The following is a 16,620-nucleotide window of genomic DNA, read 5'->3' on the forward strand; positions in this document are numbered from 1 at the left end:
TGTACATAGGGGGCAGTATTATAGTAGTTATATTCTTGTACATAGAAGTATTATAGTAGCTATATTCTTGTACATAGTGGGCAGTATTATAGTAGTTATATTCTTGTACATAGAAGTATTATAGTAGCTATATTCTTGTACATAGTGGGTAGTATTATAGTAGTTATGTTCTTGTACATAATGGGCAGTATTATAGTAGTTATATTCTTGTACATAGGGGGCAGTATTTATAGTAGTTATATTCTTGTACATAGGGGCAGTATTATAGTAGTTATGTTCTTGTACATAGGGGGCAGTATTATAGTAGTTATATTCTTGTACATAGGGGGCAGTATTATAGTATATTCTTGTACATAGGAGCAGTATTATAGTAGTTATATTCTTGTACATAGGGGGCAGTATTATAGTAGCTATATTCTTCTACATAGTGGGCAGTATTATAGTAGTTATATTCTTGTACATAGGGAGCAGTATTATAGTAGTTATATTCTTGTACATAGGGAGCAGTATTATAGTAGTTATATTCTTGTATATAGGGGCAGTATTATAGTAGTTATATTCTTGTACATAGGGGGCAGTATTATGGTAGTTATATTCTTGTACATAGGGGGCAGTATTTATACTAGTTATATTCTTGTACATAGGGGGCAGTATTATAGTAATTATATTCTTGTACATAAGTTTTATAGTAGCTATATTCTTGTACATAGTGGGCAGTATTATAGTAGTTATATTCTTGTACATAGGGGCAGCATTATAGTAGTTAGATTCTTGTACATAGGAGGCAGTATTATAGTAGTTATATTCTTGTACATAGGGGGTAGTATTATAGTAGTTATATTCTTGTACATAGGGGGCAGTATTATAATAGCTATATTCTTGTACGTAGAAGTATTATAGTAGCTATATTCTTGTACATAGTGGGCAGTATTATAGTAGTTATATTCTTGTTCATAGGGGGCAGTACTATAGTAGTTATATTCTTGTACATAGAGGGCAGTGTTATAGTAGTTATATTTTTGTACATAGGGGGCAGTATTATAAAGCAAAGTTACAAAGTATTTTTACACTGGAACTGCAAATCAGCAAATTAAAATGTGAACTTAAAAAAAAGAGACTGATCCAAAGATAAAAGTGATGAAATCTGAGAGCCTGGATGATTGCAGACTAGAGCTGGTAATAAGGAAAGGAAAACTGGACAAAGATGTGAACTCTGTGCCCAGAAAAGAAACTTGGGCTATGGAGAAAAAGAGGGCATCCAGAGCCCAGAAGGCGAGTAGAAAACACTTTATTGGCAATATGGACATTAAATATAAAACTGTTTACAGGGTGGAGCAAGGAAGTCCAGTAAGAAATGCAGCACTTATATATCAGCTGCACAATTTGAGGGGTCTGAGGCAGCAAACAATGCAGGGAATGCTGCAAAGTGTCAGCAAACGAGGGGTTAACTGCAGTGGACTCTGTGTGAAGCAATTAAGGGAGCACAGCTCCTGTGAGTAATAAAGTGAGACTCCCCTCAGTGCTGTGAGTAAAGGGGGTTTTACACATAGCGATATCGCTATAACGTCACAGATTTTGTGACGTTATAGCGATATCGCTGTGTGTGATACTTACCTCCGACCGGCTCCCCCGCTGTCCACCGCTGATCGCGCGAGAATGTCCGGCTCCATTTCTCGTCGTCAGCTTCCTGCTGTGATGACGAGCGACGCGTGGACGCGGGCGGGAGGACATCAGGATCGCCGTGTGTGAAAGGTGAGTATCGTGCGCTGCGTCGCTGCTGCATCGCTGTGAGATCTGCCTGTGTGAAAGCTCACTAGCGATCATTTAGCGATGCACCAGCGATCCTGACCGGGTCATATCGCTGGTCGGATCGCTGGTGCATCGCTAAATGTAAAAGGGCCTTAAGACTCTGCCTGTTTGCAACAGATAATACAAACCTTATAATAGCAGTGGAAGGGCAGCACGGTGGCTCAGTGGTTAGCACTGTAAGTATATGCAGCTCAGTGGTTAGCGCTGCAGCCTTGCAGCGCTGGGATCCAGGGTTCAAATCCCACCAAGGACAACATCTGCAAGGAGGTTGTATTTTCTCCCCGTGTTTGCGTGGATTTCCTCCCACATTCCAAATTTAGATTGTGAGCCCTATTGGGACAGTGATGATAATGTCTGTAAAGCACTGTGGAATTAATGGCGCTATTTAAATGAGCAAAATAAATAAGGAAGAAGAAGACCAGAAAATTTTAGTAATCAGGATGCGGCGGAGAATAAGCTCCATTAATGAGAACAGTGTGAGGACTGGGAGCGTTTGTCTGATGAGAGATCTGATGTCTTCTTCTTACAGGGTGCAATGCCCATGTGTATGCAGCCAAGAGAGATGTTTCTTGATAATTGGGCTCTTGTTGGCCCATATTAGACTATATATGGGCCAACAAGAGCCCGGGGCTAGACGGCCTGACCAGCGAGTTTTATAGAGAGTTCAAGGACTTATTAGCTGTAGACCTGGTGCAGGTCTATATTGATTGCCTTTCTGCAGGGAAGCTCCTACCGTCCCAGTATAAATCTGTTCTGGTTCTCCTGGCAAAGAAAGGAAATGTAAAAGATATAAAGAACTGGTGACCATTGTCTTTGCTGAACACAGATTACAAAATTCTGGCTAAGATCTGGTATTATCGGCTGAGTGAGGTGGCAAGTGAGCTTATCATCGTCAACCAGACGTGTGGTGTGCAGGGTCGGACGATAGAGGACTCATTTTTGGTCAGAGAAGCTGTTACTTACATTAAGCAGCACCATGTGGGGCGTATATTGTGGGCTTAGATCAGAGTAACGCTTTTGGTAGAGTCCATCATGACTACCTCTATCAGGTGTTCTTACACTATGGTCTCCCGATGCGGTGTGTGCAGTGGATGCGGTGTCTGTATAAGGAAGCTATAAGCCTGCCTCTGATTAATGGTCACTTGGCCGGAGCCCTTTGCGATCCTGTCAGGGGTGAGGCAAGGCTGTCCTCTCAGCCCATTGTTGTACGTCTTTGGTCTGGATCCTGGCGGGGCGGCCATGGTGTCTTCTAGAGTTGACTGCGGCTTTACAGCAGATCACAGCCTTCTCCAATATATCTAACTCCTCTGTGAACATGGAGAAGAGCGAGGCGTTGTGGCTGGGGAGCGACCGTGATGTCTTCTCTGTGCCCTTCAGAACAGTTCAGGGTCAGATAAAGATTCTGGGAGTTGTGTTTGGTGCTGTAGATGATGGGAAGGTGAACTGGGAGAAGCTGGTGGTGTGTGAGCGGAAGGTGCAGAGCTGGAAACACTGGAAGCTGACGTATCTGGAGAAGATCCGCCTGCTGAAGACCTTCCTGCTCCTGCTGTTCCTCTATATCAGTGTGGTGTTCCCGGTGGCAGATACGTGGCTCCCCAGACTTACCAATGTCTTCTTTCACCTCTTGTGGGGTAGCAAGGTGAATGTGGTCACAGGAAGCATCGTCCATCTCCCTCATAAGGATGGTGGTCTCTCCATGCCTTGTCCAGAGCTCTTATTTACCGTAATATTTTGTTTCTCATGAAGAATTTTTCGTTTTGTAAGAATTCAAAGAAGGTGCCATGATCTTGTTTGTTTAAGAGCCAGATCCAGCAGTTTGTGTCTGTGTGGTCGGTAGTGGACCCCATCAAGAGAATCTCAGGACAACTAAAGAATAATGTTTCTTGGTATGGTGTCCACATAATAAGGTCGTCAGATGGAGGATCTTGTATTACGACGTCAAGCAGCTTAGTAGGAAGGAGCTGTATAAGAATGTCCTGTCATCTCACTTCAGTGTCCAGGTACAACTGAGGGGCGCTCCGAGTCTGGATGTAAAATGGGCTGTAAAAAACGTGCTAGATCCCAGAGTTCCCCCTCATATGAGAGACGTAGCGTGGCTGGTGCTCCATGGTAAAATGTATGTTAGAGATACTGTACATTCCTCACTTTAGATTATCAGACAGATCCTGTCCCAGAGAAGAGTGCCCCCATATACTGGAGACGATGCACCATCTGCTGTTAGGGTGTCCCTTTAGTATCCAGGTATGGGAGTCTGTGTCCTTGTCCCTAAAGTTACCGCACCTGGTGGGACAGTCGTAAGGTCGGCTGCTGTACGGAGACTTCCAACCTGAGCTCAGGGCGTATAACAGAAGCTCTCTGTATATAATAAATGTGGTGACCATCTACCATCTGTGGTGTGCGTGGTGCTGCGTGCTCATCAGTAAGGAAGTCCTGTCCTGTGATACTGTCAGGTATAGGATCCTAGAAAGTCTCAAGGCTGTATATAAGACGGATATAGAGGAATCCAAGTAATGTGGCCGGGAGGAACATCCATGTATCGGGATTTGTCAATGTTTGCTAATGCTATTGTGCAAGTGATGTAACAACACAATATTTATTACTCTTATTTTGTGATTTTAATGTAAATATTTCTGTAATATTTGGTTGACAGTTTATAAATAAAAAGATCACTATATAAAGCCCGTGTCCCGCCAGACACTCCGGTCTGATCTACATAGAACAAATGGCTCTGACATGGCAGATTTGGACATTAGACCTTTATTCCGTCACGTCACACATCAGCGTTCGGCCTCACCCCCTCCCCACCTCTGTATACAGGGGCTGTGGGGCGGAGGATCATTCTGCTGCTGGGCCGGGAACAGAATATTTTTGAAGGCCACATCACATTTTTCAGCTTCTTTGCTTGGGGCGCAGTGTCACCTAATATCGTGCCAGATTATTGGATGGGGCTGGAGAAGTAGAGACGCTGGAGGAATCTTCTGTGGTGTCAGAAGTTAACGGGGTGGAAGCCGCGGGTGACATGACGGCACTGTCCTTCTTGCATCCTACATAATAAAAAAGTCATGTAAACGTGGAGTAACTATAATAATATACACATCGGGCACACAATATGGCCGTGCCAGGGCAGCCCGGCACAGATGAGCCTCTGATAAGAGGTGGATGTCAGACCACCGCTGACTCCCATAGACGATGCAGTAAAGCTGGAGCCGCTCACCAATAAGGGAAATGCAGAAGAGACTAAACGAGCGGTCAGCGTCGCCCAGTGGATGTGATGGATACTTGGCCAGTGCCGCCATAGGTTTCCATGAAGCCCCCAAATATATATATTTTTGGTGAGCAGCGGTGGCCACCAGGGGGAAACGTTATAGATCATAGTAATAAATATGTTTAACTAGAAAAAGGCCCGACGCTATCACATCGGGAGTGCGGTGAAATTAACATCTGTGTATGCTTAGTGGTGCTGACAGGAGCAGCGCGCAGTTGCTATTTTTAAAAAAACGGTGTATATGAGGGGGCTGTCAGAATTTACTGCTGCCTGAGGAAATACCGACACAGGTGCAGTGGCTGTTCCTTGCGGCCACGAACTGCAAGTGACATACACGTCATCCCAATTCCCGCGTAGGCGCAGTAACAGCCGTGTCATTACTATGCATGTGCGAGAATAGCGGTGACGTGTATGTCACTTGCGCAGGCGCAGTGCTCACGAACCGATGTGGCTGTTACTGCGCCTGCGTGAGAATAGTGGTGACATGAATGTCACTTGCGCAAGCGCAGTTCGTGGCCGCAAGGCTGTTCACGAACTGCACCTGCGCAAGTGGGACTGCCGCGGTGCCTTATGGGATTCGGTGACAGTGGCCAACTGGTGATTACTAGTGATGAGTGAGTATACTCATTGCTTGGGTGTCCTCCCGAGTATTTTGGCGTGCTCGGAGATTTAGTTTTCGTCGTCTCAGCTGTATGATTTGTGACTTGTAGACAGGCTGAATACATGTGGGAATTTCCTAACAGGCATTCCACACATGTATCCAGGCTGTCTAGCAGTCGCAAATCATGCAGCTGAGGCAACGAAAATTAAATCTCCGATCACACCAAAATAATCGGCGACCACCCGAGCAACAAGTATACTCACTCATCACTAGCGATTAGGGTATATATGGAGATACTATCATGTACAACACTTCCCCCTTGTTGCCACTGATGCTCCCTGTAGGCACAATAATTTTGCAACGCAGGCATGACACAGCAGCAGAGACCGATCACCCCCCGCCGCCAGTAACGGCAGCAGAGACCGATCACCCCCCGCCGCCAGTAACGGCAGCAGAGACCGATCACCCCCCGCCGCCAGTAACGGCAGCAGAGACCGATCACCCCCCGCCGCCAGTAACGGCAGCAGAGACCGATCACCCCCCGCCGCCAGTAACGGCAGCAGAGACCGATCACCCCCCGCCGCCAGTAACGGCAGCAGAGACCGATCACCCCCCGCCGCCAGTAACGGCAGCAGAGACCGATCACCCCCCCGCCAGTAACCGCAGCAGAGACCGATCACCCCCCCGCCAGTAACCGCAGCAGAGACCGATCACCCCCCCACCAGTAACCGCAGCATTGACCGATCACCCCCCCGCCAGTAACCGCAGCATTGACCGATCACCCCCCCGCCAGTAACCGCAGCCGGGCGTCATATATAGGCTGCACGCATGGGAATGAGGGCTGCAGATAGACGTATGGTTGCTGGATCCTGTAGGGAAGAAGGATTTGGACAGCTGCCCCGATGTGTGAAGTTACCTTGGCGCAGAACACATGATGGCTTTGTGGCCACCTTCTCCACCTCTCCCCCTCCGGCTATTTTGCGAGCCACATAGCGGCAAGCTGCAAAGAAAAACATGAAAAAAAAGATTTAAAAAAATGTTGTAAAACTTGTTCTACATTTCCTTGTATAAGAACAAGATAACTCTGTGCCTCCTCCGCCACCTTCCATGGAGGCGTCACACCCATGGACCTCAGATAGGGAACAGCAGGAGACCACCCAGAAGATGAGACATTGAACACCATACACATTGGTTAGATGCGACCACTATTCCTCCCGACCTCCCTGCACCTGTGCTGCATGGTCACAGCAGAGGGGTCGTTACACTGTATCAGGTCTGAGAGCTGATCACGTGTACGCGTTCCTCAGGGCAGGATGGGGGTTTATACATGGTGGACTGGACACAGCAGTAGCGAATCCTCAGCTGTGAGAGGTGATAGATCAGGCGGGTCTCCGCATCATTTCTAGTGCCGATCCCGGGGTCTGACACGGTTTTGTGTCCGTCTCTGACATCGAATGAGAAAACGGACTGTAAGAAAGCCGCAAAGAATGAATCTGCGCCAAAGTTACAGAACTTCTGATCTGCCATCACTATGGTAAGGGGGCGAGAAGCCGGTTCGCATTGAGTGCTGCGCACAGTACTCACCATTAATGATCAGTCACACCATGGTGTCCTGTGTGCCGCCTGTCTCCTGTCTCTGTGCTGCCTGCTGACTGTCTCCTCTCCCCTCCTGTGTTACACAAGCTTTCTGCAGTGCAGGAGGGAGGGGCCGCAGAGGATGCCGGGAGTGCAGCCTCCGCCCGATCCTCCTCCTCCGCACTTCCTGGTGATCTGAGCCGCCAGTCACACAGAGCATCAGGGGCGGAGACCACCGGGCGACCTGTAGAGGTGAGGGGGCCACTGCTACCAACACAGCGGGTGGAAATGTGTGTGATGACAAGCTATTGTTCTTACACTGGTGCCCCCTTCTGCATAGCGTGTGTGGCGAGTGCATGCTGGTTGTTGTAGTCCTGCAGGAGCAGCTAAGGGTTATAGCAGACTAACCAAGCACTGTAGCTGGCGAAGAGCTATCTACAGACGAGGGAGAGAAAGTGGTGGACGTGTAACCCCCAGGTACGTTCTGAGACCCCCAGGTGCGTTCTGAGACCCCCAGGTGCGTTCTGAGACCCCCAGGTGCATGCATGGACCTCATCGTGACCCCAGTCATGTGCTGGGCCTGTCAAACTAAACAGACCCCCAACACTACAATGATTCTGTTGCATTTCCCCACAAGTTTGGAACTTGGAAAACCTCTTTGAAATGATTGGCCTCTATGAGATTTATCACCGGTCTACAGGACGGTTAATAAATGTATAGGTGCTGGGGGTCTACATGGTTGTAAATGGATCCAACCTTAAATTTCGGGTCTTCTGCTCTCTAAGGAGTACGGCCTCCTGAAGATAAACAAAAGTCTGGTGGTTTTTGTGTTTCAAAGGGTCTTATTCACCTGAAAGGGATAATTTATCTTTCTTATAATCAGGTACAATTAATATTTATTTTATTAAACTTCATGCACAAACTTTAATAAACAACAAAGTAACAATAATGAAAGAAAACAACATGCAAAAAACAACCTCATAAAGGAAAGTCCTCACCCTGCACCCTCCTGGGATCTTAACCTTTTTGAGATGACCCGGTGCCCATTGGATATGTCTGTCCTGGGATGATGCTGGGTTTAGAATAGGCGTGATTCTCCTGCCAGGTCCTGGAATGATGCCGGGTGTAGAACAGATATGATTCTTTTTCCTGGTCCTGGGATGATGCTAGCTATAGGATAGCTATGATTCTCTGTCCATTTCCTGGGATAATTTCGTGTGTAAAATAGCCATGATTCTCCTGCTAGGTCCAGGGATGATGCCTGGTGTAGAATAGCTATGATTCTCCTGCCAGGTCCTGAGATGATGCCAGGTGTAGGATTGCTATGATTCTCCTGCTAGGTCCAGGGATGATGCCGGGTGTAGAATAGCTATGATTCTCCTGCCAGGTCCAGGGATGATGCCGGGTGTAGGATAGCTATGATTCTCCTGCTAGGTCCTGGGATGATGCCGGGTGTAGAATAGCTATGATTCTCCTGCCAGGTCCTGGGATGATGCCGGGTGTAGAATAGCTATGATTCTCCTGCTAGGTCCAGGGATGATGCCGGGTGTAGAATAGCCATGATTCTCCGTCCATTTCCTGGGATAATTTCGTGTGTAAAATAGCCATGATTCTCCTGCTAGGTCCAGGGATGATGCCTGGTGTAGAATAGCTATGATTCTCCTGCCAGGTCCAGGGATGATGCCGGGTGTAGAATAGCTATGATTCTCCTGCCAGGTCCAGGGATGATGCCGGGTGTAGAATAGCTATGATTCTCCTGCCAGGTCCTGAGATGATGCCAGGTGTAGGATTGCTATGATTCTCCTGCTAGGTCCTGGGATGATGCCGGGTGTAGAATAGCTATGATTCTCCTGCTAGGTCCAGGGATGATGCCGGGTGTAGAATAGCTATGATTCTCCTGCCAGGTCCTGGGATGATGCCGGGTGTAGAATAGCTATGATTCTCCTGCTAGGTCCTGGGATGATGCCGGGTGTAGAATAGCTATGATTCTCCTGCCAGGTCCTGGGATGATGCCGGGTGTAGAATAGCTATGATTCTCCTGCTAGGTCCTGGGATGATGCCGGGTGTAGAATAGCTATGATTCTCCTGCCAGGTCCAGGGATGATGCCGGGTGTAGAATAGCTATGATTCTCCTGCTAGGTCCTGGGATGATGCCGGGTGTAGAATAGCTATGATTCTCCTGCCAGGTCCAGGGATGATGCCGGGTGTAGAATAGCTATGATTCTCCTGCCAGGTCCAGGGATGATGCCGGGTGTAGAATAGCTATGATTCTCCTGCCAGGTCCAGGGATGATGCCTGGTGTAGAATAGCTATGATTCTCCTGCCAGGTCCAGGGATGATGCCGGGTGTAGAATAGCTATGATTCTCCTGCCAGGTCCAGGGATGATGCCGGGTGTAGAATAGCTATGATTCTCCTGCCAGGTCCAGGGATGATGCCGGGTGTAGAATAGCTATGATTCTCCTGCCAGGTCCTGGGATGATGCCGGGTGTAGAATAGCTATGATTCTCCTGCCAGGTCCAGGGATGATGCCGGGTGTAGAATAGCTATGATTCTCCTGCCAGGTCCTGGGATGATGCCGGGTGTAGAATAGCTATGATTCTCCTGCTAGGTCCTGGTATGATGCCGGGTGTAGAATAGCTATGATTCTCCTGCTAGGTCCTGGTATGATGCCGGGTGTAGAATAGCTATGATTCTCCTGCTAGGTCCTGGGATGATGCCGGGTGTAGAATAGCTATGATTCTCCTGCCAGGTCCAGGGATGATGCCTGGTGTAGAATAGCTATGATTCTCCTGCCAGGTCCAGGGATGATGCCGGGTGTAGAATAGCTATGATTCTCCTGCCAGGTCCTGGGATGATGCCGGGTGTAGAATAGCTATGATTCTCCTGCCAGGTCCAGGGATGATGCCGGGTGTAGAATAGCTATGATTCTCCTGCCAGGTCCAGGGATGATGCCGGGTGTAGAATAGCTATGATTCTCCTGCTAGGTCCTGGTATGATGCCGGGTGTAGAATAGCTATGATTCTCCTGCTAGGTCCTGGTATGATGCCGGGTGTAGAATAGCTATGATTCTCCTGCTAGGTCCTGGGATGATGCCGGGTGTAGAATAGCTATGATTCTCCTGCCAGGTCCAGGGATGATGCCGGGTGTAGAATAGCTATGATTCTCCTGCTAGGTCCTGGGATGATGCCGGGTGTAGAATAGCTATGATTCTCCTGCCAGGTCCAGGGATGATGCCGGGTGTAGAATAGCTATGATTCTCCTGCCAGGTCCAGGGATGATGCCGGGTGTAGAATAGCTATGATTCTCCTGCCAGGTCCAGGGATGATGCCTGGTGTAGAATAGCTATGATTCTCCTGCCAGGTCCAGGGATGATGCCGGGTGTAGAATAGCTATGATTCTCCTGCCAGGTCCAGGGATGATGCCGGGTGTAGAATAGCTATGATTCTCCTGCCAGGTCCAGGGATGATGCCGGGTGTAGAATAGCTATGATTCTCCTGCCAGGTCCAGGGATGATGCCGGGTGTAGAATAGCTATGATTCTCCTGCCAGGTCCTGGGATGATGCCGGGTGTAGAATAGCTATGATTCTCCTGCTAGGTCCAGGGATGATGCCGGGTGTAGAATAGCTATGATTCTCCTGCCAGGTCCAGGGATGATGCCGGGTGTAGAATAGCTATGATTCTCCTGCCAGGTCCAGGGATGATGCCGGGTGTAGAATAGCTATGATTCTCCTGCCAGGTCCAGGGATGATGCCGGGTGTAGAATAGCTATGATTCTCCTGCCAGGTCCAGGGATGATGCCGGGTGTAGAATAGCTATGATTCTCCTGCCAGGTCCAGGGATGATGCCGGGTGTAGAATAGCTATGATTCTCCTGCCAGGTCCTGGGATGATGCCGGGTGTAGAATAGCTATGATTCTCCTGCCAGGTCCAGGGATGATGCCGGGTGTAGAATAGCTATGATTCTCCTGCCAGGTCCTGGGATGATGCCGGGTGTAGAATAGCTATGATTCTCCTGCTAGGTCCTGGTATGATGCCGGGTGTAGAATAGCTATGATTCTCCTGCTAGGTCCTGGTATGATGCCGGGTGTAGAATAGCTATGATTCTCCTGCTAGGTCCTGGTATGATGCCGGGTGTAGAATAGCTATGATTCTCCTGCCAGGTCCAGGGATGATGCCTGGTGTAGAATAGCTATGATTCTCCTGCCAGGTCCAGGGATGATGCCGGGTGTAGAATAGCTATGATTCTCCTGCCAGGTCCTGGGATGATGCCGGGTGTAGAATAGCTATGATTCTCCTGCCAGGTCCAGGGATGATGCCGGGTGTAGAATAGCTATGATTCTCCTGCCAGGTCCAGGGATGATGCCGGGTGTAGAATAGCTATGATTCTCCTGCTAGGTCCTGGTATGATGCCGGGTGTAGAATAGCTATGATTCTCCTGCTAGGTCCTGGTATGATGCCGGGTGTAGAATAGCTATGATTCTCCTGCTAGGTCCTGGGATGATGCCGGGTGTAGAATAGCTATGATTCTCCTGCCAGGTCCAGGGATGATGCCTGGTGTAGAATAGCTATGATTCTCCTGCTAGGTCCTGGGATGATTCTGGGTATAGAATAGCTATGATTCTCCTGCCAGGTCCTGGGATGATGCTGGGTGTAGGATTGTTATGATTCTCCTGCCGGGTCCTGGGATGATGTCGGGTGTAGAATAGCTGTAATTCTCCTGCCAGGCCCTGGGCGTTTGCTTGTATTAATATTCATTCTCTTTAAAATCTGTATCCTGTAGATAATATTTATTTATTAAACCAAAAAGAAAAAACTGCAAAACAGGGCAATATCTAGACAATAATAATAACTGAGCACAATAACACATACCAAACAGTGATGTATAATTAAGTGCACAGAGTATAGTCATGTAAAACACCCTGAATAATAAATAGAGGCTCGCAAAAATTATTAATCTTGAAAAAATGTGACAAAAAGATATTATCATGAGTATGCACACACTAAAAGGCAGGGGATGAGGGGAGGGAAGAAAGGAGGGGCAGGTGTGGAGTGAGAGAGCATAAAATTCACAGCAGCAATCACTAAGATAATACAGGTAGGTATGGTATAAAAAGTATCACTATGATATTCATTGCATGCATGTAAAATAGTAAACTATACCACACACCTGACAAAGAGAAAAGAAGGTCACAGTCTGAACCCCACAGGGCGGCAACACCGTAATTTAATAGACTGGTAAGGACAACAGGAGTGAAAAAGTCTAATAATAGTTTCTAGGATTCATTACCTTCAGACATGGTGCGGTGTGGTCGCATAGCAGGAGACAGAGAGGACCTTCTTTAAGCCTCGACGCGCGTTTCACCACTTCCTTGTGGTTTCATCAGGAGGCGTGGTCTATTATCAGCATCATGGGCTTTTTATAGTCCAGCCATAATGACTTAGCAAATCGGCGCACATCCAGCGTGTTGTGGCCGTCCATGGAGGGGGAGGAGCGCACGTGCGCCCACAGCCAATGAGCAGGAGGATCTGTTGATCGTCACTGCACATCGCCTAGGCAACGCGCACGTCATCCCAACGCCATGGCAGGGTTGCAGCGCACGCATGGAGTGCGTCTGTGCCAGGAAGTGAATGAGAGGAAGATCTTAGCAAATTTGACGAAACAGATCGAGGTTAAAGACTAGCGATATGAAACATAATCAAGAGCTATCAAATATATAACAAATGATTATAAAAAATTTGCAAGACTGTGAAAAAGTCATAATTAGTAATGCCTGACTGTGTTAGATAGGCGTCTGTTATATTTAGGTCCAAAAAGAAAAACACATATAAAGACAGGCTATTAGATATAGCCATCATTTCCAGTATAGTGTCAAACAAAAAATTGACAATTAAATAAATCCAACATGTTATATAATATAACAGGTAAGACGACTTTAATAGGCAAAAAAATATCCGTTGAAAGAAAGAAACCTCTCAAAAAGAGGAAATGTCCATAATGACGGGCAGTTCCAATTGATTGTAGCAATGAATCCATTCTAAGTCGAAATACCGATCAGCATAAGAGGCATGGAAACACTATAAGAGGAGGATAATAAGAAGTTAAAAAAGAATAAAAATACCCAGACAAAAAAAGGTGAACAAAACATAAAAACAGAAATCCTAAAGGAAAGGCTTGAAGCTGATGGCCTCATTGAGACCTCTGTGAGCGAGCGTATTTAGAACGGTCATCCACCTGGTTTCTTTTTGTAGCAACCTTTGCTTGAGGTTGCCGCCACGAATTTCCATATAAACATGGTCTATCCCCTGAACTGTGAAACCTTTTGGATCACAGTTATGTTTCTCAAGAAAGTGTTTAGGAATGGTCTTAACTAGGTACGGTTCGAGACAGTCTGACGCGTTTTTAATATCTCTAATATGTTCCTGCACACGTTTTTTTAGGGATCTTGTAGTCATTCCTATATATGTGAGCTTGCAGGGGCAGCTGGTGGAATATATCACTGCCTCTGTGTTGCAGGTGATATGATGGACAATCTGGAATTTTTTTGATTTAGATGAATCAAAAAATTCCTTAGTCCGCAGTATATTTGGGCAAGCTGAACATTGGCCAGATGGAAAACAGCCCCATGGTGGACCTTTACTAGATGTTAAAAAAGGGTTCTTTTTAGGTGGAATATAGTGGCTACGACAAAGAATGTCACCCAAAGAGGGGGACTTGCGCCATGTAATTGATGGATATGGGGTCAATTGATGTCGTAATTCTTTATCGGTCAGTAAGATAATATTTATTTATGTATTTTTTTATAAGCCAGATTAGTAAGGCTTTGATCAAGAATTGTTAGAGGCTGTGGAGAGTCCTCCAACTGTCGGGTGTAGAAAAGCTGTGATTCTCCGGCCAGGGATGATGTCGGGTGTAGAATAGCAGTGAGTCTCCTGACAGGTGCTGGGATAATGCTGGGCATAGAATAGCTGTGATTCTCCTGCCAGGTCCAGGGATGATTCTGGGTGTAGGATACCTGTGATTCTCCTTCCAGGTCCTGGGATGATGTCGGGCGTAGAATAGCAGTGAGTCTCCTGACAGGTGCTGGGGTAATGCTGGGCATAGAAATGTGATTCACCTGTCAGGTCTTGGGATGATGCTGGGTGTAGAATAGCTGTGATTCTCCTGCCAGGTCCTGGGAAGATGACGGGTGTAGTATAGCTGTGATTCTCCTGCCAGGTCTTGGGCGATTCCTTGTATTAATATTCCTTCTCTTTACAATCTGTATCCTGTAGATAATTATGTACTTTTTGTTTTTATACATTACAGATTAGTAAGGCTTTGACCAAGGAATCGTGAGAGGCCATGGAGAGTCCTCCAAGTTCACCAGTCTGCAGATCTTGGCAGTGCCCAGACGGGACCTTCACCAAGACCATCCTACAGCCGGGATCAGGTGTGGACAAACCCAAGGAAGGTGCCAGGTGCACCATTTTTCTGGAACCTCCTGCTGACCCTACTACCATAGACACTGGTTATTCTGCAGGCAGCTGGGTACAGATAGAATTGGGGGAAGGTGATTCCAGTCGGGACCGTCTCATTGACCAATGTATTGAGACCATGGTTCCTGGAGAAGTCTGCAGAGTAGACTGTGCACAGGGCTCTCAGTTTGTCTTAAGATTACAAAGTTTTGAAGATGGAAAGGAGGCATGGGAATTAGATGTGAGTGAGAAGATTAAAAAGGCTGTCAGAGATCGGGAGGCAGGAGGGAATGCGTACCGAGATGGGAACCTCGAAGGGGCAGAAAGACGATATACCCGAGCGCTCAGACTTCTGGTCTGTACGCCTGGAGATGCAGAAGAAGAGACAATTGCCCTTCTTTCTAACTTGGCAGCTTGTGACCTCAAGAAGGGAAGATTATGTGAGGCTGAGGTGAGATGCACCCGCGTTCTCGACAAGGATCCTAACCACCTGAAAGCTTTGTACAGGAGGGGCATGGCCAGAGCGGGCATGTCAGACTGGATGGGTGCAAGGGCAGATTTAGAAAAACTGTTGAAACTGGATCCGGGAAACAAAGAGGCAAGAAGAGAAATCGTCAAAGTCAGAGAAAAGCAGAAGAGTGAGCAGGCGCAAATCAGTAAAGCTTTAGGGAAAATGTTCCTTTAATTCGTAGCCATAAATTCTCACAGAGAAGGTGACATGATCCTCAGTAACCCCTCTAGTCCCACATCACCTGAAGGGCTGCGATCTGATTACTACTGGGGGCCTTCACTGCAACTGTGTCTCTGGTGAGAGGACAGACTCTTGTTTTTGTTTGCCTTGGGGTGATTGTCCATAGATGCACCGATGTATGGAGTGAAGCACTGGACATTTGGATATCTGTGTACAAATAAATTATATTATTTATTCCATTTATTTCTTAATTCTGCGTCTTTGTGTGCTTTATACATTGCATAACAACCCCGACTACTAATGACCTAGTAGGAGTAGGTAGGGCAGGATGAATTCAGGCCACTGGAGAAGGCAAAAGTACAATTTCAGGTCTTCATACACAGATGAGAGTTGAACTTATGGTTTTTCATGGGTCCATTTGTCCATCTGATGTGGATGATGGTCTTACTCAAAAGATGATGTCATGGGAGAAAAGAAAATAAGTGTAGCTGAAGCTATAAAATACGGTGCTCAACTCAAGATCCTGCTGTATCCCATCCCAATGCGTTTCCCCTCCAATCTAAAGCCCCCTTCACACATAGCGATATCGCTAGCAATATCGCTAAAGCGTCACCGATTTTGTGACGCAACAGCGATATAGGTAGCGATCTCGCTACATGTGATACTTACCTCCGACCCGGCTTCCCACTGGATATCGCTGATCGGCCTGGTCCATTTCTCGGCGGCGGCTTCCTGCTGGCGCCGACGAAAGACTCCATAGATGCGGGCGGAAGACGTCACCCTTGCTGCGTGTGACAGGTAAGCTGCTGCTGAGATCTGCCTGTTTGGCAGCTCACTAGCTACCATTTAGCGATGCACCAGCGATCCTGACCGGGTCATATCATGGTCGGGATCGCTGGTGCATCGCTAAATGTAACGGGGCCTTAAGGGATCCTCGGGTCATCGACAGCAGGGGACAGGACTGTGATGGGTGCAGGTCGCCCTTCATTATAGAGTTTAGGTCATGGCATGATATGAGACCTGCACAGGTAAATGTAGTGACTTATAGGTGGTGTCTCCTCCGATTGTTATTATTTTCCCTTCTCCATTTGATGGAGACCACCATGAGATAGCCATGTGTCCTCTCTGTAGAAGATATTTTTGTCTGATTGCTATTCATGTACTTTATAGTTTCCTTCTAGCTAAACCCAACCCTAGTCCTAATCTTGATCGTAGTCCTAACTG

At 47.2% G+C, this 16,620-nt stretch overlaps 1 protein-coding gene and 1 long non-coding RNA gene across 4 annotated transcripts; one reads left to right on the plus strand and one right to left on the minus strand.

Annotated features, from left to right (window-relative positions):
• Positions 1-4,550: 4,550 nt before the first annotated feature.
• On the minus strand, positions 4,551-7,406 carry LOC141051755 (uncharacterized). Its single transcript, XR_012220688.1, has 3 exons — positions 7,260-7,406; positions 6,592-6,675; positions 4,551-4,853 (listed from the first exon to the last, which is right to left on the minus strand). It is a non-coding gene; the product is annotated as an uncharacterized lncRNA (long non-coding RNA).
• On the plus strand, positions 7,040-15,647 carry FKBPL (FKBP prolyl isomerase like). 3 transcript variants are annotated; one of them, XM_073548775.1, is made up of 2 exons: positions 7,040-7,209; positions 14,557-15,647. In XM_073548775.1, exon 2 carries the CDS (start codon positions 14,593-14,595, stop codon positions 15,388-15,390), a length of 798 nt encoding a protein of 265 aa, XP_073404876.1. In that variant the 5' UTR covers positions 7,040-7,209; positions 14,557-14,592; the 3' UTR covers positions 15,391-15,647. The 3 variants fall into 3 exon arrangements, with proteins under 3 accessions (XP_073404876.1, XP_073404874.1, XP_073404875.1); XM_073548773.1 differs by lacking the exon at positions 7,040-7,209 and adding an exon at positions 7,363-7,502; XM_073548774.1 differs by lacking the exon at positions 7,040-7,209 and adding an exon at positions 7,518-7,727.
• Positions 15,648-16,620: the final 973 nt, after the last annotated feature.

This window comes from Dendrobates tinctorius, unplaced genomic scaffold (genome assembly GCF_039654945.1).
Source record: "Dendrobates tinctorius isolate UK_male_01 unplaced genomic scaffold, ASM3965494v1 ptg000158l, whole genome shotgun sequence".
In the NCBI taxonomy this organism is placed as follows: domain Eukaryota; kingdom Metazoa; phylum Chordata; class Amphibia; order Anura; family Dendrobatidae; genus Dendrobates; species Dendrobates tinctorius.